Source organism: Hemitrygon akajei, chromosome 2 (assembly GCF_048418815.1).
Source record: "Hemitrygon akajei chromosome 2, sHemAka1.3, whole genome shotgun sequence".
Lineage (NCBI taxonomy): Eukaryota > Metazoa > Chordata > Chondrichthyes > Myliobatiformes > Dasyatidae > Hemitrygon > Hemitrygon akajei.
In genome coordinates this window covers 183987143-184011394 of record NC_133125.1, presented here as the reverse complement: position 1 = coordinate 184011394, position 24252 = coordinate 183987143, and the positions used below count along the sequence as shown (strand labels likewise).

The 24252-nt window shown below is 43.8% G+C and overlaps 1 protein-coding gene across 1 annotated transcript in view; it reads right to left on the bottom strand.

Annotated features, from left to right (window-relative positions):
• Positions 1-6766, bottom strand: part of LOC140721584 (uncharacterized) — a 113791-nt gene extending 107025 nt beyond the window's left edge. The window contains exons 1-3 of the mRNA XM_073036407.1: positions 6636-6766; positions 5883-5971; positions 3874-4164 (exon numbers count right to left, since the gene is read on the bottom strand). Coding sequence (XP_072892508.1) covers positions 3874-4164; positions 5883-5971; positions 6636-6766 — 511 coding nt within the window. The remainder of the gene's footprint in view (positions 1-3873; positions 4165-5882; positions 5972-6635) is intronic.
• Between the last annotated feature and the right edge of the window lie 17486 nt (positions 6767-24252).

Sequence of the window (24252 nt, the reverse complement as noted above, 5' to 3'; positions counted from 1 at the left end):
TATCCACCACAGCTCATTTCAATGCCAGAAACTCCAACTTATGGATGGGATAGATTTTCTTGGAGAGTGACAGACTTCGGCTGAACGGGTCTCAACCCGGTGCCCTTATCCTGATACAGGATGCCCCTCAAGCCCTCTCAGCTGGCATCTGTTTGCAGTACACATGGCAATCAGGGGTCCGCAAAAGCCAGCAGAGGTACTGCATCTCAGCATCTCCTTCAGGACACATCACATTTTGCATCCCACCTCAGTCCAAAGGGCTAAGATACTCTCCACCCTCCTGTCCTTTTTTCCCCCTCCCTTTCTTCTCCAAGGCAGGGTAACCCCACAGAAGCTGAATCAAAGGGTGACTCACTTCCAGGTAGCCCTTCATGAACCTCCGATAGTTACCACAGAACCCAAAGAATGAGCGCAGAGCACTCACAGTTGCACATCTGGGGGCTTTGGCCAGGAGGCCACCGCCTCTGTTTTAGCCAGATTTGTAGCTATTTCATCCCGTGAGACTATGTGCCCAACAGAGCTAACAGGCATCTTGCAGAACTGACACTTGTCCAGGGAAAACCCTTTAACCCTTCAGCTTTCAGGCAGCCCAGTACTTTCAGTAGCCTCGCTACATGTTCTTCCAAGGTGGACCCAAACACTATGAGGTCATCCAGATTCACTAATACCTCAGGCAAATTCATATCCCCCACTGTCTTCTCCATAACCCGCTGGAAGGTTTCAGGGGCTCCCGATATGCCCTGGGGCATCCTTTCAAGCTGGAAGAATCCCGGGGACATATAAATGCCATCTTCTCTTTGACAGCCTCACTCACGTGGCTCCACTCCTCAAGTCCAGGACACGGAACCATTTTGCACCACTCAGACAGGCCAGCATGTCTTTGATCCTCAGGACCGTAAACTGGTCAGGGACGGTGGGCCTGTTCAGAGTCCTACAGTCCACACACATCCGTACTTTGTGTGCTGTGAGGATTACATTCCTTGACTTCTCTAGTGCCTTTAACACCATCCAGCCCAAGATCTTAAGGCACAAACTAACGGAGATGGGACTCTCACATGGTGGATTGGATAGTGGACTACTTGACAGATAGACCTCAGTATGTGCGGTTGGGAGACTGTAGGTCTGACACGGTGGTCAGCAGCACAGGAGCGCTGCAGGGAACCGTACTCTCTCCGGTCCTGTTCACCCTGTACACATCAGACTTCCAATATAACTCGGAGTCCTGCCATGTGCAGAAGTTCGCTGATGACACGGCCATAGTGGGGTGTGTCAGGAATGGACAGGAGGAGGAGTGTAGGAAACTGATACAGGACTTTGTGATATGGTGCAACTCAAACTACCTGCGTCTCAATATCACCAAGACCAAGGAGATGGTGGTGGACTTTAGGAGATCTAGGCCTCATATGGAGCCAGTGATCATTAATGGAGAATGTGTGGAGCAGGTTAAGACCTACAAGTATCTGGGAGTACAGTTAGACGAGAAGCTAGACTGGACTGCCAACACAGATGCCTTGTGCAGGAAGGCACAGAGTCGACTGTACTTCCTTAGAAGGTTGGCGTCATTCAATGTCTGTAGTGAGCTGCTGAAGATGTTCTATAGGTCAGTTGTGGAGAGCGCCCTCTTCTTTGTGGTGGTGTGTTGGGGAGGAAGCATTAAGAAGAGGGACGCCTCACGTCTTAATAAGCTGGTAAGGAAGGCGGGCTCTGTCGTGGGCAAAGTACTGGAGAGTTTAACATCGGTAGCTGAGCGAAGGGCGCTGAGTAGGCTACGGTCAATTATGGAAAACTCTGAACATCCTCTACATAGCACCATCCAGAGACAGAGAAGCAGTTTCAGCGACAGGTTACTATCGATGCAATGCTCCTCAGACATGATGAAGAGGTCAATACTCCCCAATGCCATTAGGCTTTACAATTCTACCGCCAGGACTTAAGAACTTTTTAAAAGCTATTATTAATGCTTCTTGAGAGAGTGATTTAGATGCATATCATATTTTTACTGAGTTAAGTATTGTATGTAATTAGTTTTGCTACAACAAGTGTATGGGACATTGGAAAAAAGTTGAATTTCCCCATGGGGATGAATAAAGTATCTATCTATCTATCTTTCCTATTCTCCTTTCAGGCCACTACCACTGGGGACACAGAGGGGCTTTAGGACTCGGTGATGACCCCAGCTTCTTTCAACTTACAGAAAATGCTGCCAAATGTCCTCCACCTCTGCAGGGGCCAGTCGCCACAACCTCTCTCTGAACGGGGTGTCCTCAGTCACCCTGATAGTGTGATGAGTGTTCTTGGAACAACCCACATCAAACTCGTTAGTGGAAAAGACATGTAGATGTACATGTCATAAGCTGTGGAATTACCCCCTCCCTCACACTCCATTAGTGCATTTTGACCGACCAGTGACCCATCTGCACAGGGAACATCAATACCCTGACATCTCAGTCTTTTCAATAAGATTCTGCTCTTGTTATTTCAGAAAACGTTCTCAGGTTTGTTGCCTTTTTATCATCTAGGCTCAAAATATTTCTCTTTGATCACCTTCTCCAGGGACCGAATGATTATGTCAGAAGCAGGGTTTAAACAACAAGATAAATGTGATCATTGTGAGCATTGTATGGATTTCAAAAACATAAACAGAGACACCAATCTTAATTCTTTTTATATCCTCCATCTTCCTCCCTGGTCAGTTTCACAAAATTCTAGTCCTTATCTCAGTAGCTGGAATTATCAAACAGAATGGAAAAGTTTATTTCAATACATTGCTGACTTCATAGTGCAGAGAATGGCTTTATCCCACATAAACACGCCAATAAAAATTTGGTGGGGTGGAATTTGGCAGGTCCAAGAGCTTTCTGTATCTTTTTAAATTAATATTAATGTTGTCTTCCCTGTTTTTAAAACTCTTAATGGTTTGTGACCAGAGTACGTCACAGAATCACTTTCATAATCCTGCTCGGGCTCTCAGGTTTTCTTCCATCAGTCTCTTAAAATGAAATAAAAAACCTCCCTCAGAAGAAAATAGGCAGGTCAGCTTTCTTGAACTACACTCCTAAACAGTGGAATTCAATACCGAAAAATGTAAGGGATTCAGACTCAGTTGTTTTAAAAGAATAGCTTAAAATCTATTTATTTAACCTTGCTTTTAACAAACATCATTTTGTCTTTTATTTGTATGTTTCTTTTTCATGTTTGTACTTTTATCCCATTGCAAAGCACTTTGAACTGCATCATCTGTGTGAAAAGTACTCGATAAATGAAGTTCTCATAATCATTATCATTGTTATTGAAGTTTCTGCCATCAACACGTCAGGCCCCTTTCCCCATTTTCCACACTAATCTGATGCATTTTGTACCTCCCTCCCCTCCCATCCCTTCTCTTGCTACTTTTTCCATTTCTCCACCTTTTCCATCCATCCACACTTTCACTTCACAACCATTTCCTTCTGTTCTCTCCAACAGAAAACCCAAGCCTCAGGTTTGGCAAACAGTTCTTCTCTCATCCCACCAGTGCAGCAATGAATGTTGGATCAAATCCCGAACGGGCTCCTCCCTGGGATGACAGGTACATCACAGTGATGGGGGTTGAATGACGGCTGCATTCAATATCTGACACCTCATTGTTTATTCTATCAGGTGAGGTGCCCAACTTAGCCTCAAATGGAAAATACAACTGCAAAACATATGGTGAATTCGTTACCCAATCACATCATGAATAAACACACGGATGAAAGAAAAATGGATGTCTACATGGGAGGGAAGGGTTAGATTTATCTTGGAATAGGTTTAAAGGTCAGCATAACATTGTGGGCCAAATGGGCTGAACTGTGTTGTACTGCTCTACATTCTATGAAACATGAAGCTACCTACCAAGGAGGCGCAGTTGAATTATTCTCAGTTCTTGTCCATCCACAATGAAGGTGTAATCTCCTTGGTCACCATGTTCTGCTCCATTCACAGTCAGAGCACCATTAGAAGTATTAAAGTGCAGACGAAACTTGAACTGGTCACTCGGTTCCACTAAGCTGTGACCTGGGACATGATGCAAAATGCTTCTGCTGATGAAGGTCCAAATTATTTCACTCTTGCTGGGATCAACTTTGTGTTCAGGATCCAGTAAAACTGATGAGCCAAGGAGACCAACCTCTCCTTTAACTTTATCTGTTAATAAAAAATATTTGTACTTATTTAAAATGTGGTGGCTGTGAAACACTTAAACAGAGAGCTTTGTGAAACTACAGCAAATGAGAACATACTACTGAATAGATATTGTGACACTCTTGTGCCACTCTGTGAAAATTCTTTCTGGTCCAACCTCCCACCTCAAACCCCTCATCAACTTTGACTGATCCGACACTCTCACACTGTACCCAAACAAGCCAGATCCTGGTGCTTCTGATCTACACTGGCTCCAAAACTGGCAATTCACTGGCTTCAAATTTCTCTATTCTCCATCTCTCAGAAAGGTGAATTGCCTCACCTTCAGATTCCTCTGGGGTTCATTCATCCCCTTTTCAGAAACCTCTCTCTGTTTCAACACCTTGGCAACACAGGGGACAGGCAGAACCTCAGCACGTAGTGGTACCTGGTGCCCACGTATTTAGGTTCCACACACAGTCTGATACAGCCACACATGAAGTTGGTCATCAGGGTGAGGGACACATTGGGTACACTTTTGCTCCCGTTGTATAGGGATTTGTGCATTGTGATCTGCATCTGACCCACTCCATCTCGGACCCCCAGATGAACCTGAAAACAGCTCGGGTGATTCTCAAGCTGGAGGAGCGGGGCATGGGCAACACTTGCACCAACTACGGCTGCTCTGAGAGAACCTCACACTTGTTGACCAGGTTCTTCCCAGATATCTAAAGGGAGTGTCGTCCCCAAGCCTCAATTTTTATTTTTTACCATGTCAGTCCATTCCAAACAATTATTCAAAGTTCAAAATACAATGTAAATTTATTATCAAAGTACACATATGGAACTATATACAAAAATAAGATCTATTTTCTTGTGGGCATTCACAGTAACTACAAGAAACACAAATGAATCAAAGAATGACCACCCCCATCCAATGTGCAAAAGACAACAAACTGTGCAACTACAAAAATAATAATAGTAATAAATAAGCAATAAATATCAAGAACATGAGATGAACAGTCCTTGAAAGCGAGTCCATTGGTTGTGGGAACATTACAATGATGGGGCAAGTGAAGGTGAGTGACATCATCCCCTTTGGTTCAAGAGCCTGGTGATGGCTGAGGGGTAATAACTGTTCCTGAACCTGGTGGTGTGAGTCCTGAGGCTCCTGTAATTCCTCCTGATGACAGGAGTGAGAAGAGGGCACAACCTGGGTGGCGGGAGTCCCTGATGATGAATGCTACTTTCTGTACAGCACTCAGTGTGGATATGCTCAATGGCTGGGAGGGCTTTATCAGTGACGATGGACTGGACCATGTCCGATACTTTCTGGAGGGTTTTCCATTCAAAGCCTTTGGTGTTTCCATACCAGACTGTGACACAACCAGTCAATATTCCCTCCACCACACATCTACAGTGGTTTGTCAAAGTTTTAGATGTGATGCCAAATCTTTGCCAACTCCTGAGGAAGTTTCTGATGTCATCCCTTTGCCCCTTTTGCCTGTATATAAGGGGAATGATGCCCTTCCTCATGGAGTCTGACATGCTGCCAGCTGGAAGTATTGCATTGTACACTCCCAGCAGGTTTGGGCCCATCAGTCCCACGTAGCTGAGTACAACTCAGTCAGTGAACCATCACCATCCTTCTGAAGGGGTGCTGAGGGCATTGTGCAGCTTGTCTATTTTAACTGTTTCCATCAGGAATCTGGAGGTGCTGTCCAGCCTGTTGTTGGCACTACCAGCTGCATCGATGATGTCAGCAACCAGAATGACCAGCTGTGACGTCACCGGCAGTGGTGGGTGCGGCTCGAGGATGGCCAGCCGCTCACTCCGCACGGGTGAGGTGTACGTGTTAATTAACCAGAGCAGAGTGTTTCAGTACATTATGTATGCCACAAGGAGCCACACCCCAACCACCTCTCTGACTTGGGTGATTGAGAAGTTGTCACCCTGTAACAGAATTCCCAGCCAGAAGGATGACAATTGTTGCCCCCAAACACACCGACAGACCATGGGGCCACCATCACAACCAACTCTGGTAGTTGCAGAATATGTTAGCCCACACTCCTGTATAAAAAGTCATATCGGCCTTGAATTTAACCAGTTATTGTAAGGTGTTGACGCATCACATGATTCTCTTTACATTGATCACATTCAATAATGCCAATTTTACATCTATGATTAGTTCTTGAATCACATTTCATGTCCAGGTCACTCAGCCTGAGCTGTCACGCCCATGGACTTGGTGAGTTGCCACACTGTGGGCTCAGGAACTGAGGATGATCCTCCTACCAGTGTGACAATGCTGGTGCTGTGCCTGTGGGTAAGGCAGTCACTGCTCACCTTCCACCATCCTACACTGGTCAACCCACACCCTCTACCTCTCTGAGCTGTGGTGTGCTGGACATTGGTCTGCTCCTGGACTCCTGGAGCTGGAGGGGAGGGGTGATGGCTCCAAATCTGCTGAGCCTGGGAGTCAGAGGTTGTTGTACAGCTCCCAGAGCTGGTGTTTCCAAGGCACTGTGTTACTCCCACTCTCTTGGAGCCGGGGGCTTATGGTCTGTGTGCTGCCCTCAGTGTCCCGGGTCTGGTGAGTGGTCAGCAGAATTCCTTCCTCATCCATGGTTCCACTTTCTGCCTTTTCCTCTCCTGTTTGGTGCTTCCTCTGCCTGGTCACTGATTTCCTGCACTTATTTCATCCTGCGTCAAGAGAGAGGTCACTGGTATCTGTTTGCTTCCCTGTCCTTTCCATCCCATTCTTTTTATTGTCAGCAACCCATTGTCTTTTGGATGATGTCTTCTGAGATTTCTTCCTCTTCACATCTGCTATTCTTCTTCTTTTCCCTCTTCCCTCCTCTCCTCCACGGACTCCTCATTCGTCTGTGCTGGTGCTGGGCACAATGAAATTTGTCTGGGCATTTGCAGTGACAGCTCCCAGTTTTATTACCTGTGCCTTAGTACCAGCATGTTTTGGTCTGACTTCACTGAGGTGGCCTGCCTCTCCACATAGATTATAGCATTTTACCTCCTGGCAGCCCTTAGTCTGGTGGCCTTCTTGTCTGGTGGCCTTCCAGATCACTGCACTGCATTGGGCTGTGACATGACCAGACTTGTTACTGTTACAGCACAGCCTTGGTTGACCAACTTCGCTATTTAACTATGGTTCCCTCCAATGGTGAAGGCTGAGAGAGGGTGGATGATGGAGCCATTCACATCCATCCTAATCTTGACCTTCACCTGTCAGTTGCTTGTCCAGATCCCAAACACATCTTTCATGTCCACACAGTTTCCTGGCCCTCGACATAATGGGCAAGGAAGGTGAAAACTTTCACAATTGAAATTCAGTGACAGCAGTGCCTCATTCCCCTTCTCTCGGAAATCCTGCAGCAACTTCTGCCATCCCACTGTGGACTGGAATGTGACGACAGGAAAATCATTACCAGTGAAGTCTTGGACACAATAGATATCCTTTGCCTCAAGGCCCTGGTAGGTGCAGACGTTCTAACTGGGCGTTGATTGCTGGAAAGAGGTGTTAAGGTGGTTTTCCAATCAGGATGACAATCCACTTCTACTCAGCAAGATAAACTCTTATTGGCTCCAAAATAAATTAAATAAATAGTGCAAAAAGAGAGCAAAATAAAGTGAGAATGACTTCATAGGTTCATTGTCCATTGAGAAATGTAATGCCAAGGGGGAAGAAGCTGTTCCTGAAATGCTGAGTGTGTGTCTTCAGACTCCTGTACCTCCTCCTTGATGGTAGCAATGAGAAGAGGGCATGACTTGGATGATGGGACTCCTTAATGATGGATACCAATATTAAAGCTGTGAAATGATATCATCAGTAAATAAATTAAAGTATGATTTGATGAACTGTGGGGAGGGCATCAGGGGCTCTCCATTCTTATACTTTTCTTTAGCTTTCTCCTTTTGAAGGTGTCGTTGATACTGGGTTGGTGCCCATGATGAAGCTGGCTGAGTTTCCAACATTCTGCTGCTTTTTCTGATCCTGGGCCCCTCCATACCAGAAGGTGATGCAACCATTTAAAATGCTCTCCACATACATTTGTAGAAATTTGCGTCAGACTTTGATGACATACCAAGACTCCACAAACTCATAAAGAAAGATAGCTGCTGTTGTGCCCCTTTGTAATTGCATCAATATGTAGGGCCAGGACAGATCTTCAGTGGTGTTGACACACAGGAACTTGAAACTGCTTACCCATTCCACAGCTGATCCCTTGATGAGGACTGGGCTTGATCTCCCTTGATTTTGCCTTCCTGAAGTCCACAATCAATTCCTTGGTCTGTCCTATGTTGAGTGTAAGATTGTTGTTGTCACACCATTCAACCAGTTAACCTATCTCAATCTTGTACGCTACCTAGTCATCATCTCAAATTCTGCCAACATTTGTTGTGTCACCTGCAAATTTACAGATGGAGCTTGAGCAGTGCCTAGCCAAACAGAGGTGGTGTGGAGAGAGTAGAGTAGTGGGTTAAGCACGCAGTCTTCGAAGGGTGCTGGTGTTGATTGTCAGTAAGGTGGAGATGTTACATCTGATCCACGGTGACTGGTCTCCCAGTGAGAAAGTCAAGAATCCAGTTGCAGAGATAGGTTCTGAGGCCCAGGTTTTGGAGCTTTTGGGACATTCTGTTTCTGCACCAGGGGAAGACAATACATGAACGCTCATGTTGATTGGTCGCCATTTAAGACCTCAAGATGTGATCAGGAAAGTAGTTTAGAAACCATTGTCTGCATTACCACAATGTTAAAGTGTATCCCTGTCATGATGCATAGCTCAGAATGGCAGGTAGTGACTAGTGGGGTACCGCAAGGCTCAGTGCTGGGAACCCAGTTGTTTACAATATATATTAATGATTTAGACAAGGGAATTAAATGCAGCATCTCCAAGTTTGCGGATGACATGAAGCTGGGCGGTAGTGTTAGCTGTGAGGAAGATGCTAAGAGGATGCAGGGTGACTTGGATAGGTTAGGTGAGTGGGCAAATTCATGGCAGATGCAATTTAATGTGGATAAATGTGAGGTTATCCACTTTGGTTGCAAGAACAGGAAAACAGATTATTATCTGAATGGTGGCCGATGAGGAAAAGTGGAGGTGCAACGAGACCTGGGTGTCATTGTACACCAGTCATTCAAGGTGGGCATGCAGGTACAGCAGGCGGTGAAAAAGGCAAATGGTATGTTGGCATTCATAGCAAAAGGATTTGAGTACAGGAGCAGGGAGGTTCTACTACAGTTCTACAAAGCACACCTAGAGTATTGTGTGCAGTTTTGGTCCCCTAATCTGAGGAAAGACATTCTTGCCATAGAGGGAGTACAAAGAAGGTTCACCAGATTGATTCCTGGGATGGCAGGACTTTCATATGAAGAAAGACTGGATCGACTAGGTTTATACTCACTAGGATTTAGAAGATTGAGGGGGGATCTTATTGAAACGTATAAAATTCTATAGGGATTGGATAGGCTAGATGTAGGAAGATTGTTTCTGATGTTGGGGAAGTCCAGAATGAGGGGTCACAGTTTAAGGATAAAGGGGAAGCCCTTTAGGACCGAGATGAGGAGAAACTTCTTCACACAGAGAGTGGTGAATCTGTGGAATTCTCTGCCACAGGAAACAGTTGAGGCTGGTTCATTGGCTATATTTAAGAGGAAGTTAGATATGGCACTAGTGGCTAAAGGGATCAGGGGGTATGGAGAGAAAGCAGGTACAGGGTTCTGAGTTGGATGATCAGCCATGATCATACTGAATGGCGGTGCAGGCTCGAAGGGCCGAACGGTCTATCCTGCACCTAGTTTCTATGTTTCTCAGGACAGGTCTGTTTTGTTAGTTAATATTCTGGCCAGTTCTGTATTCAGAGAACCATCCTTCAGCATTTTAACAAAAGAGATGTATTTTGGGTGTCTGGAGTTTGTGCTCAGAAGCTTTCAGCCCAGGCACCAGAGTCTGAAAAGGATTCTACTGGCTGGGATATACTACTATTGAAAATATGTAACTCTACAAATTCTTAAAGTATTCAAAATGTTAGAGGTTGGTAGGTAATTACAGCAATTGAAATTGTGGTTATTCATCTATAGTTGCATTTCTGTTTAAAAAATGTAAGACTGTGTGTGATGAGAGGAGAATCAGATTCTCTGCAGAAATTCTGCTGTTTTTATATCACCAGCTTCAACGTCTCTCCGATGACTCAGTTGATGAGTCACAGCAGAGATTATCTTACTTAGACTTTGATGGAAATGAAAATCACAGATCATAGTTTCTACAGCAGATTCTGCCATTAATAAATCACACACATCACAAATATCTGAAACTTCTTACCAATAACAAGCAATTTCATTATTTTCAACTCTTTCCCATCAACAGTGAAGGTGTAATTTCCTTGGTCATGTGCATTTAATCTGCTTATCGTCAGTGCACCAGTCAAAGCGTTGAATTGTAAACGGCCTTTGAACTGTTCACTTGGTTCCAATGTGGCGACACCTGAGATGTGCTTCAAAATAACATCATGGATTTTGTTGCTGGCTTTGAAAGTCCAAAGGATTTCATTACTGCTGGAATCAATGGTGATCTCAGGATCCAGTAAAACTGTTGAACCAAGAACACCAACCACTTCTTCCCTTTCAGCTGAAATAAATAAATAGAAAGTATAATCATTTAAACTGTAGAGTGGGTGAAAGTGAGACAACTACAGCACAGGAGAAATATTACGTGAACAGATATTATTGGACAATTTACTTCAGTTTCAAGACCAAGCTGTGTAGGGCAAGTTGATCTGCAGCCTTGATCACCTGGACAATACTAATACTTATGTCAGGATGTTGTTTCTTGACTACAGTGCTTAGCACACTACTCAACTCAGTCGTTAAGGACCCCCATCATAGAGGACATGCCTTCTTGTTATTGCTACCATCAGGAAAGGAGTATGGGAGCTTGAAGGCACACACTCAACAATTCAGGAACAGTTTCTTCGCCTCTGCCATCAGATATCTGAATGGACATTGAACCCATGAACACTACCTCACTCATTTTTTTGCCTGACTGACGTAGGGGCAGCATGCTAGTGCTGTGGTTCACAAAATCTTAACAGTACCAGCGACACAGGTTCAATTCTGGCCGCTGTCTGTCAGAGGATTTGTACATTCTTCCTGTGACTGCGTGGAATTCTTCCAGGTGCTCTGATTTCCTCCCACAGTCCAGAGACCAGAGAACCATAGAACACTACAGCACAGTACAGACCCTTCAGCCCTCCATGTTGTGCTGACCCATATAGTCCTTAAAAAAAGTACTAAGCCCACACTACCCCATAACCCTCCATTTTTCTTTCATCCATGTGCCTGTCCAAGAGGCTCTTAAATAACCCTAATGTTTCAGTCTTCACCACCATCCCTGGCAAGTCATTCCAGGCACTCACAACCCTCTATGTAACTTACCTCTGATGTCTCCCCTAAACTTCCCTCCCTTAATTTTGTACACATGCCCTCTGGTGTTTGCTATTGATGCCCTGGGAAACAGGTACTCACTATCCACCCTATGTATGCTTCTCATAATCTTGTAGACCTTTATCAAGTCCCCTCTCATTCTTCTACGCTCCAAAGAGAAAAGTCCCAGCTCTGCTATCCATGCTTCATATGACTTGTTCTCCAAACCATACAACATCCTGGTAAATCTCCTCTGCACCCTCTCCATAGCTTCCATATCCTTCCTATAATGAGGTGACCAGAATTGAACACAAAACTCTAAGTGCGGTCTCACCAGAGATTTGTAGAGTTGCAACATGACCTCTCTACTCTTGAACTCAATCCCCTTGTTAATGAAGCCTATCATCCCATAGGCCTTCTTAACTACCCTATCAAACTGTGCAGCAACATTGAGGGATGTATGGATTTGAACCCCAAAGTCCCTTTGTTCATCCACACTCTTAAGCAACTGACCATTAATCCTGTATTCAGTCTTCTGGTTTGTCCTTCCAAAATGCATTACTTCACACTTGTCCGGATTGAATTCCATCAGCCATTTATCTGCCCAACTCTGCAGCCTGTCTATATCCTCTTGTAACCTTCAACAACCTACAGCTCCATCCACAACTCCTCCAATCTTCGTGTCACCTTCAAACTTACTCACCCATTCTTCTGTCTCTACATCTAGGTCATTTACAAAAATCACAAATAGCAGGGGTCCCAGGACAGATCCCTAAGGCACTCCACTAGTCACGGACCTCCAGGCAGAATACTTTACTTCCAAAACTACCCTCTGCTTTCTTCCTTTAAGCCAATTTTTTTATCCAAACAGCCAAGGTTCCACTTATCCCATGCCTCATGACTTTCTGGATGAGTATCTCATGAGGGACCTTGTCAAATGCTTTGCTAAAGTCCGTGTAGACCACATCCACTGCCCTACCCTCATCAATTTCTTTTGTTACCTCTTCAAAAAACTCAATCAGGCTCGTGAGGCACGATCTTCCTTTCCCAAAGCCATGTTGACTATCCAAGAGTAGACTGTACTTCTCCAAATGCTCATAGATCCTATCCTTAAGAATCCTTTCCAGTGGTTTGCATACCACCGATGTAAGACTCACCGGTCTATAATTCCCAGGTTTCTCCCTATTACCTTTTTTAAACAGGGGAACTACATTTGCCATTCTCCAGTCCTCCAGCACTTCCCCTGCAGCAAAAGAGGATTCAAAGATCATTGCTAATGCTCCTGCAATCTCTTCTCTCAATTCCCACAACAACCTGGGGTGTATCATATCCGGCCCTGGGGATTTATCAATCTTGATGTTTTTAAGAAGATCCAGCACTTCTTCTTCCTTAATCTCCACATTGTCCAGCACACAGGCCCGCTCTACTTTGATCTCATCCTGATCAAGATCCTTTTCACTTGTGAATACTGAAGCAAAGTATTCATTTAGGACCTCCCCAACCTCCTCCGCTTCCAGGCACATGTTGCCCTCTTTATCCTTCAGCAGTCCCACCTTCGTTCTCATCATCCTCCTATTCTTCACATACACATAGAATGCCTTGGGTTTCTCCTTAATCCTACATGCCAAGGCCTTCTCATGCCCCTTTCGAGCTCTCCTAAGTCCTTTCTTTAGCTCCTTCCTGGCTACCTTATATTTCTCATAAGCCCTTCCTACTTCTTATATCTAACATATGCTTCCTTTTTCCTCTTGACGAGTTGCCTCACATGTTTCGTCAGCCATGGTTCCCTTTTCCTACCATTTTTTCCTTGCCTCAGTGGGACAACCCTATCCTGAACCCAGCTCAAGTGGTCCCTAAACTTCTCCCAAATTACTTCTGTGCTTTCCCCTTTGAACATCTGTTTCCAATTTACTCTCGCTAGTTCCTGCCTCATTCCTTCAAAGTTATCACTTCCCCAGTTAAGCACTTTACCATTTTGTCTGATTTTATCCCTTTCCATAGCTATGCTGAAGCTAAGGGAGTTGTGGTCACTCTTACCAAAATGCTCCCCCACCAAGAGGTCTGTCACCTGACCAGGTTCATTATCCAGAACTAGATCCAGTGTAGCCTCTCCTCTCATCAGCCGGTCCACATCCTTATTGAACACACCTGACAAATTCAGCCCCATTTATCCCCCTTGTACTCAGGAGGTGCCAGTCAATAGAAGGGAAGGTGAAATCACCCATAACTACAACCCTGTATTTCCAGCACCATTCTAAAATCTGCCTGCTTATCTGCTCCTCGGTGTCTCAAGGGCTATTTGGGGGCTCAGAGATTACTCCCAGCACAGTGATTGACCCCTTCCTATTTCAGACTTCCACCCAGACTGACTCCGTGGACACTCCTTCTGCAGCATCCTCCCTTTCTATAGCCGTGATACTATCCTTGACCAGCAATGCCACTCCCCCAACCCCTTTTCTACCTCCCATCCTATTCCTTTTAAAACACCTGAACCCTGGGACCTGCATCATCCAATCCTGCCCTTCCTCCAACCAAGTTTCAGTAACGGCCACAACATCGTAGTTCCACATACTAATCCATGCTCGAAGTTCGTCCTCCTTGTTCCTAATACTCCTAGCATTGAAATGGAAACATTTCAACCCCTTTAGCTGGCTACAATTATGTTCTGTCCCCTGCCTGTCCTTCCTTATCAACTCAGAATTCTTAGCATCATGCCCTTGTCCTTCTACCATCATCCCTGCACTCACATTTTGATTCCCAACACCCTGCCAAACTAGTTTAAACCCTCCCCAACAGCTCATACAAACCTGCCCGCCAGGATATTGGTCCCCCTGGGATTCAAGTGCAACCCGTCCTTTTTGTACAGGTCACGCCCACCCCAAAAGAGGTCTCAATGACCCAGAAAACTGAATCCCTGCCCCCTGCTCCAATCCCTCAACCACACATTTATCCTCCACCTCATTCTATTCCTATACTCACTGTCACGTGGCACAGGCAGTAATCCCGAGATTACTACCTTTGAGGTAGTATTTTCAACTTCCTGCTTTTCAACTTCCTTCCTAATTCCCTGTAGTCTTATGGGTATTTACAGATGTGACAATATGTTAATAAGACGCTTAAAAATGTAACCAAGGCAAATACATGCTTGATAGAGCTCTCTAGAAAAGCATATAATTCAGATAATGGTAGTAGAATCATTTCAAGCATGTATGAGGGGTTGTCAAATCTTAAAACACATTCGACTTCATACATTAAAACAAAATGGGAGAAGGAAGGAGGGATAATTACATCTGAGGAAGAATGGACAACAATATGGAGATATCAATGGAAGTGTACCAGTTCACAGAAATGGAGGGAGTTTGGATGGAAAAACTTGATAAGATATTTTATTCCACCCTCTCAGAAATCCCATTATGATAGTAACCTCCCTGTTTGCTGGAGAAATTGTAGAAATCAAAATGCAAATCATTATCATATTTTTTGGGACTGTCCTGTTATCAAAAACTATTGGAGGGGGATACACAATGCCCTACAAGACATCTTTAAATGTGAAATACCCTTAGAAAGTAAGACCATATATTTTGGATATATACCTCAAGAATGGTTGAAAAGAGATAAATATTTAATGAATATACTGTTGGTGGCTGGTAAAAAGACTCTTACTAGGAAATGGTTATCACAGGTGAGCCCAACTTTAAATACATGGATGGAAATTACAATGGACATTTACAAAATGGAGAAGATAACAGCAACTGTTAATCATAAGCTGGAACAATTTGATTCATACTGGGAAAAATGGTTTAACTACATAATGCCTCATAGGCCTGATTTTATTCTCACAAATTAATGAATATGTTGTTAAAATAAAGATCACTCCCTACTTGTACATAGTTCTTTCCTTTTGCTTGTTTTTTTTTCTTTCCACTCTTTTCTATAAGTGTATACCCCAGATAAATACTTTGTGGAGATTTGTGATATATATAATTATATGACATAAATGTACAATGTCTGAAATACATCTTATGGAAATGTTTGTTTGATGATGAACTTCAACAAAAAAATAAATTACAAAAAAAAGAAATCTGACAGGAAATCAATCAATTTGGGTAAGGAATGGTGCAAAAGAAAGAAGGATATTTTACAGTCACCAAGTTTGAGATCTTGGAGAATGGCCCTCTGCTCCTCAACTGTTCACTTGCTCCACTGACTTTCCAACCCATTTACAATCACCAACCTTAATTTCCCAGCATCTCTTCTTCACCTGTATTTATCCAACTTATCTAGGCTAAATACTTCACAAAGCTCCTCCTCATTTCAGCCAAGTCAGCACAGACTCCTTTCCAAACACTGAAAAAGTGACCACACTACAAGGCAGAGATTCTGTTTGAAAGTTCTCTGTGGCAACTGGCAACAGACACAAGTGGTTTTCATGCATGTGCTGGTTCCCTGAGAACTTCCTGGAATAACACAGAGGAGCAGAATGAGGCCATTCATCCCATCAAGTCTGCTCCACCATTCCATCTTGTTTACCGGGGGGTGTTCTCTGCCCTTTGATTTCTCTTACCTTTATCCACACTCTTTATTCCCACCCATTCTATTGTCATGCACACAAGTGAATGTACGGACATGTGCAATGAGAAATAGAATTATGAACAGAAGCATCACAGATCATCTCAGAAGCATTAACATAAACATCAATTAAACTGAACTACTTTTACCGGAAAAAAAAACAACCATTACAACAAAAAAAATTACAAAACAAAAAAGTAAAGTCAGCTCTTCAAACAAGCCCTGTCATTCAATTAAACCACAGCTGATATGCCCCAGGACTCATCTGCCATTTTCTTATATTCCTCAATTTCTCTGATTATTCAGAAAATTATCTACTTCCTTTTCTAAATACCATAAATGATACAGTCTCCAGCACTCTGTGGGATAGTGTATTCCAGAGAATCACTACCTTCTGTGAGAAGAAATTCCTGTGCACCAGTTTTCATGAGTGACCTCTAATCTTTTAATAATGTCACTTTATAACTAACACTAAATGGACTTTTTCTTGTAATGTTCTTTTCTTCTGTTCTAATTATGTTCTCCCTGTTAAAAAGCATGTTTATCTTACACTTTACTTGTGAATGATGCTTATGTCACTTGCCTGGGATGTCCATGGCCAGATCAGCCATGATCTTATTGAATGGCGGAGCAGGCTCGACGGGCCAGATGGTCTACTCCTGCTTCTATTTCTTATGTTCTTACTGCAAGTTTTTCATTGCCCCTGTGCTAATCTATTTTTGTACATATGACAATAAACTTGACCTTCACTTTCCCTCTCTGCAGAGAGACACTCAAGATGTAATCATGCAACTTCCCAAGAAAGTTACCACCAACCCCTGAGACTGACAGGAACTTGACCCAAATGCAGAGCAGCTGAGACAATTTAGTCGGTTGTGATCACTTTAATAATAAACTGCAAAATAACAAGAAACAACTGGAACTCAACATGACAAAGCCACAGAAGGCTAGGAGCATCTGGTTTGTATGAGCGAACAAGGATTGTGGATAAGAGCTGGGTTTAAATAGGCTGCAGGTGATGAGTTGGAAATAAGTGGCAGGTGACACCTGTTGACTGGATTAAAACAGAAAGATGCATGTCTGTGCAGCCCTGACAGGATACCCTCCTCCGGCTGACACCCAAAAGCACAGGATGATCCAAATGGATCCAGTGGAACTCCTCCATGTGCATTGAAACCAAGATGAAACTGGTCAGAACACAAGACCTTTCCTCTGGGCTGCACTCTTCCTATTTGACCAGGTTCTGCATACCCTGTCCAAAATACCCTGTACAGTGGACCATCATCCACCATCCTTTGATCTGGAAGTGCAGACTCACATACATTAAGTAGTCCATGGACAATGGGCTTGAGGCAGGACAATGGGCTTGAGGCAGGACATGCGGAAGTTAGGTGTGATCTGTGGGGCTGGAGATGGTAAGTGACTGGCTAGATGTGATGGACTATCTTTAAGCGACTAATGAACTGGGGTGAGAGCTGCAGGAGATGGTGTACAGGGTTGGTTCTCGAGTGGATAGCCAGAAGCAGTCCACAACCCAGAGTAGTCTGGCTGGGAACTGATGGCATGGTAGCATAGTAGCAATATGCACAATTGACAGCTAGCTCTGTGTCCTCTTCTACGCCTTCCAACATTGGTGAACCATAGCACTAGCACTAGGACCTCCACCATTGGATCCTCCACAGGAAACAATAGGTTTGGTAGCCAGGGAGCACTTCAAATGGTGACTTACCTGTGGCAGTGGAGGTGTATAGATTGTGGGATGGTTTGTCCCAGAGCAGATAATACTTCTCTGGAAGGGTTAGATGTGGCAAAGCGTCACAGAAACTTCTTCGTTTGCTGATTGTCTATTTCTGACTGACCGTTGGTCTGGGAATGATAGCCAGAAGACAAACTCACTGAGGTGTGGAGGAGGGAGCAAAAGGCTCAACAGAATTCGGAGACAAATTGTGGATTCTGGTCTGACGCAATGTCCTGAAGGAAAACATGGAGGTGTGCTACGTATGGGGAACTAGGTCTGCCGTCTCAGCGGCTGATGGAATTTTGGGGAGGGTAATGATGTGAGGCATCTTAGAGAACCAGTTTATTCCTGTCATTATCACCATGACCCATCAGAGGGTCACAAAGTAGAATCATGCTCCAGCTGAGGGCTAGGATGGTCGAATGAAACCTTGGTATAGCACTTCAGCGATGTAATCATTCATGTCTTGGTTCTCAGGAGGGTAGACGGAGAACAAATGACCTTGGAAAGAGGTGCTGCTCGTGAGGAGGTAGATCATGCAGTCATGTGATCTGTGATGTGGCAGAGTGCTAGCCTCCCTTTTACTGTAAAAACTGGCTAAGTCGTGGAATTCCTGAGGGAGTTTGGTGAGAGCAAAGTTTTTCTCCATCACCACAGGTTTATAGGGTAAAAGGACCTGAGGTTGCAGGCAGGTGGGTCCCAAATTCACCAGTGAACCAGATGACCAGGTGAAGTGAGGATCATGCGTGGAGACCCAGGGATAACCTAAGATGAGAGTAGTGGATTAATTAACAAAGAGGAAATGGATGAACTCCTGGTATTTTCCAGAGCTCCTGTGTGCAGGCCACGTGGACGCTTTGACCATCTCAGATCCTGATGCATATTCGTCAATGGCCGTGATGCAAAAGGAGAGAGACAAATGTTCAGTAAACTGTCCAAGCAGCACACACAGAGTCCAGTCCAGAAAGTTGCCTGCTGCACAGAATGCACCAGAGCCTCCTGTGTGTGCAGAACCATCATGGTGCAGAGAAGGACAGAGAGAGTTGGGCTATGGTGCTGGATTGAGGGGCTGGAGAGAGCTCATCATACAGAATGCCCCTTGTCTCTACCTGGTGATGCCATTTTCTGAGCACAGTGGACACTTGATGCATCAGAGCTCAGCAGCTCCACAGTAAGCGCACAAGCCGTGCACTTTGGTCTCAGTATCTGAAAACAACATGTGGACTCCCTTCAAGAGAGTGAATCCAAGAAAAGCATCCAGTCTGGAAGGAGTAGCTACCCGAGTACAGAAGACCTGTGCTGATCAACTGGCTGGTGTATTCATGGATATCTTTAACCTCTCACTCTGCCAGTGTGTGGTATCAACACGCTTCAAGCAGGCTTCAATTGTACCAGTGCCAAAGAAGAGTGTGGTAACCTGTCTCAATGACAATTGTCCAGTAGCACTTACATCAACAGGGATGAAATGTTTGAAGAGGCTGGTGTTGAAGCATACAAGTCGCCACTCAGTCGCTTCTATCTGAGTGGCAACTTAGATCCGCTCCAATTCTCTGACTGATGCAACAGATCTACAGTATCTCATTGGTTCTTCAAACAACCTTGGAACATCTGGACAGCAAAGGTGCATACATCAGAATGCTCTGTATCAATTACAGTTCAGCATTTAACACCATCATCTCCTCAAAACTAATCAGTAAACTCCAAGACCTGGGCCTCAATACCCCCTTGTGTAGTTGGATCCTGGATTCCCTCACTTGTAGACCCCAGTTAGTTCAGACTGGAAAAAAACAACTCCTCCACAATCTCTATCAGCACAGAGCACTGCAGGGATATGAGCTTAGCCCCCTGCTCTACTCACTTTACACCTATGACTGTGTGGCTAAGTACAGCTCCACATTTGCTGATGATGAATCCACATACAGGAGGTAGATAGAAAACTTGGCTGAGTGGTGTAATAACAACAACCTCTTACTCAATGTCAATAAGACCACGGAACTGATTGGTAAGTTCAGGAGAGAGAAACCAGAGGTCCATGAGCCAGTAATCATTGGAGGATCAGAGGTGGAAAAGGTCAGTAACCTTATATTCCTTGGTGTCACTATCTCAGAGGACCTGTCCTGGATGCATCATAGAAACATGATTGGGAAGAAAGCACAACACCTGTACTTTCTCAGGGGTCTATGCAGATCTGGCATGTCATCAAAAACCTTGGCAAACTTCTACAGATGTGTGATGAGAAGGGTTGCTGACTGGCTGACTGGCCTGGTATGGGAATATCAATGCCTTTGACTGGAAAATCCTACAGAAGTAGTGGATTCAATCCAGGACATCATGAGTAATACCCTCCCAACCACTAAGCACATCTACATGAAACACTGCCATAGAAAAACAGCATCCATAATCAAAGATTCTCACCACTCAGGCCATGCTCTATTCTTGCTACTGCCATCAGGACGAAGGTACAAGTGCCTCAGGACTCACACCACCAGGTTCAAGAACAGTTACTGCTCCCCAAGCATCAGACTCTTGAACAGGTGTTAACTACACTCATTTTACTTCTGGTGTTCCCTCAACCAGCATCTCAATTTAAGGACTTTATCTTGTTACTTCATGCTCATTATTTATTGTTATCTATTTATATAATTTGCACAGTTTGTTGTTTATTGATCCTGTTTACAGTTACCGTTTTATAGATTTGTTAGGAATGCTCACAGTAAAAGAATCTCAGGGTTGTATGTGGTGACATGTATGTACTCTGAAAATAAATTTTATTTTGAACTTTGAACAAGTTGTTTCTCCACCTGCAGTTATGCTCTTGAGGTGCTAAGGGTGCTCTTTCTGACTGTCTGATTCTGTAGGAGTTGATTATGAGTGTTTTTGGCCAGAAAGGGTGACAATCAGTGATCAGGAATGGAGGCAGCCACTTTGAGAGACTGTCCTTGCAGCCTTCATTTTGTGAATTGTTTGAACTGATTTCTTGCTCTGGGATAATTTAATCAGAGCAATGAAATGTGGACACAAGGCGCTTTCTGCTAATGACCAGCTAAATCTGACGCCATTCTCAGACAAGCAGCTATTTATCATGTAAGGTGGTGGCTTGCAGAAGGAGCAGGAGGAGGCTCAGTGCCTGGGTCACCTGGTTTGAACCAGTCAAGAGTTATATAGATGAAATGCCACAAGGCTCAGAGCAATAGCCACAGATCAATGCTGGTTGTAGCCCTGGATTAGAGGCAATAAGAAGGTGAGTCAGGTGGGTCAGATGACCTCATGCTAACAAGATGGAAACATAACATTTGAACTGATAAGAATTGTTTTAAAGCAAGGAGCTTTGACTGCAAAGCAGCAAATGTTCTCCAGAGACAAACCACCATGGACGTGGAGTACTTCTGGGGCGCCTAGGTGTGACTCGAATAGCAGCAGTACTCTCAATGAAATAAATATTCCCATTTCAGCCTGTTACAGCTAAAAAACCACAACTGCTTCCAAAGTCAGAACAGTCAACAAAGATGTCTTAATGCATTTAAACATACTAATGCTTAAAACCGATGGAAACAACCCAGTCTGTGGTTGGAAGAGCCCACGGAGAAAACCTTGGAGAAAGCATAGTCGAAGATCAGGATTACAAGTGTGTTTAAAGAAACTGGTTTTTAAACTCTCTATACCAATGGTCTTGCTGGCGAACGTGCAGTCTCTGGTGACTAAAATTGATCTCAGAGCCAGGGTGCAGAATCAAAGGGACATTAGGACTGCGTCTGTCCTTTCTTTCACGGAATCCTGGTTAACCCTTCCGCACTGGATACAGCAATTCAGATCGACGGGTTTACTGTACACCATCAGGATAGATCTATAGAGCCTCTCAAAAGCAGAGGTGGAGGAGTATGCCTCATGATCAACTCTTTTTGGTGCACAAATATATCAGTGCCGTCCTAATTCTGCTCACCAGATCTGGAATATCTAGCAATAAAGTGCCGTTCTGTTTACCTGCCACGGGAGTTCTCTGGGGTCAGTTTACATTCCACCTCAGGCCAATGTCAATCAGGCTTTAGATGATCTGAGCAAAGGGATCAACATGCACGAAACAGCACACCCTAACGCCTACACCATCATTTTAGGAGAATTTAACAACGGCAGTCTGAAAAAACCACTTGCAATACCAGAGGAAACAACACACTGGACCACTGTTACACCACCTTCAAGGATGCCTACCGTGCTATTCCACGTCCTCACTTCAGGAAGTTTGATCATCTGGCTTTACTTCTACTCCCTGAGTATAGGCAGAGACTGAAAACTGCAGCACCAGTAGTGAGGACCTAGAAGGTTTGGACAAGGGAGCACAGAAGCACCTACAGGACTGCTTTGAATCAGTGGACTGGGCTGTGTTCAGGGATTCATCTTTGAACCTGGATGAGTATGCTGCAGTTGTTACCAGCTTCATTAAAACCTGTGTGGATGGGTGTGTGCCCACAAAGACTTACTGTACATTCCCAAACCAAAAGCCATGGATGAACCAGGAGGTACATCGTCTGCTGAAGGCCTAATCTGTGGCATTCAAGTCTGGCAACCCAGGCCTGTACCAGAAAACTAGATATGATATGTGGGGGGCTATTTCAATGGCAAAAGGACAATTTTGAACGAGGTTGGAGGTGATATCAGATGCACGGCAACTCTGGCAAGACATTACTTCCTACAAAGCAAAACCCAGTAGTATGAATGGCAGCGATGTTTCACTACCAGATGAACTCATTGTCTTCTATGCACGCTTTGAAAGGGAGAACACAACTACAGCTGTAAAGATCCCTGCTGCACCTGATGTCCCTGTGATCTCTGTCTCCGAGGCCAACATTAGACTATCTTTAAAGAAAGTGAACCCTTGCAAAGCAGTAGGTCCTGATGGAGTACCTGGTAAGGCTTTGAAAACCTGTGCCAAACAACTAGTGGTATTATTCAAGGACATTTTCAACCTCCCACTGCTATGGGCAGAAGTTCCCACTTGCTTCAAAAGGCCAACAATTATACCAGTGCCAAAATAAATATTGTGGGCTGCCTTAACGACCATCATCCGGAAACACTCACATCTACAGTGATGAAATGCTTTGAGAGGTTGGTTATGACTAGACTGAACTCCTGCATCAGCAAGGACCTGGACCCATTGCAATTTGCCTATCATCACAATAGGTCAACGGCAGACGCAATCTCCATGGCTCTTCACGCAGCTTTAGACCACCTAGACAACACAAACACCAATGTCAGGATGCTGTTCACCAACTGTAGTTCAGCATTTAATGCCATCATTCCCACAATCCTGAAGCAAAAGTTGCAGAACCTGGTTCTCTGTACCTCCCTCTGCAATTGGAACCCTGATTTCCTAACCGGAAGACCACAATCTGTGCCGATTGGTGATAACATATCTTCTTTGCTGACAATCAATACTGGTGCACCTCAGGGGTATGTGCTTAGCCCACTGCTCTACTTTCTTTTCTTTTTCAAACTTTTTATTGAATTTTTCTAGACAAGTACATAGTGGTCATAAAAGTACAAAGGGAGTGGGATTACATTGCTGACAATTAATACTTTTGAGTAGAAACTATAGGTAACACCTATATAATTGACCTCACAAACTCTTAATATAGGCAAGATACAAGGAAATAAAAAGATGGAAAAATAACCTAAATTGAAAAATTAAAAACAAAGTAAACTAAACAAAACAGAACTAAAACTAAACTAAACAAAGCTGGACTATTCTGTTATATCAGATAAAATCATTAATGTCATCAACTCCACTCCTCTAATCAAATTGATAAATAATATAAAGGAATTGGAAAAGGTCAAATTACATTCTATGAAAGTATTGGATAAATGGCCTCCAAGTTCCTTCAAATTTAACCAAGGGGTCAAAAGTACCACTTCTAATTTTTTTCTAAGTTTAAACAGGATATGGTTTGGGAAAACCATGGAGAAGTATTTGGAGGATTCACCTCTTTCCAATTCAATAAAATAGATCTTCTAACCATGAAAGCAGCAAATGCAATCATCCACCGAGCTGAAGAGGGCAGATCAATCATTGGCAAACCAAAAACTTCAGTGATAGGGTGAGGTTGCAAATCAATGTGAAAAACTGTAGAGAATGTATCAAAAATCTCTTTCCAATATTTTTCCAAAAAAGGGCAAGACCAAAACATAGGAGTCAAAGAGGCTGTCTCAGAATGACATCTATTGCAGATCGGATTTACATGAGCGTAAAAACAAGCGAATTTATCTTCAGACATTTGAGCCCTGTGCACCACTTTAAATTGAATCAACGTATGTTTCACACAAATGGAAGAAAAGTTAACTAACTGAAAAATTTTCTCCCATTTCTCTATAGGTA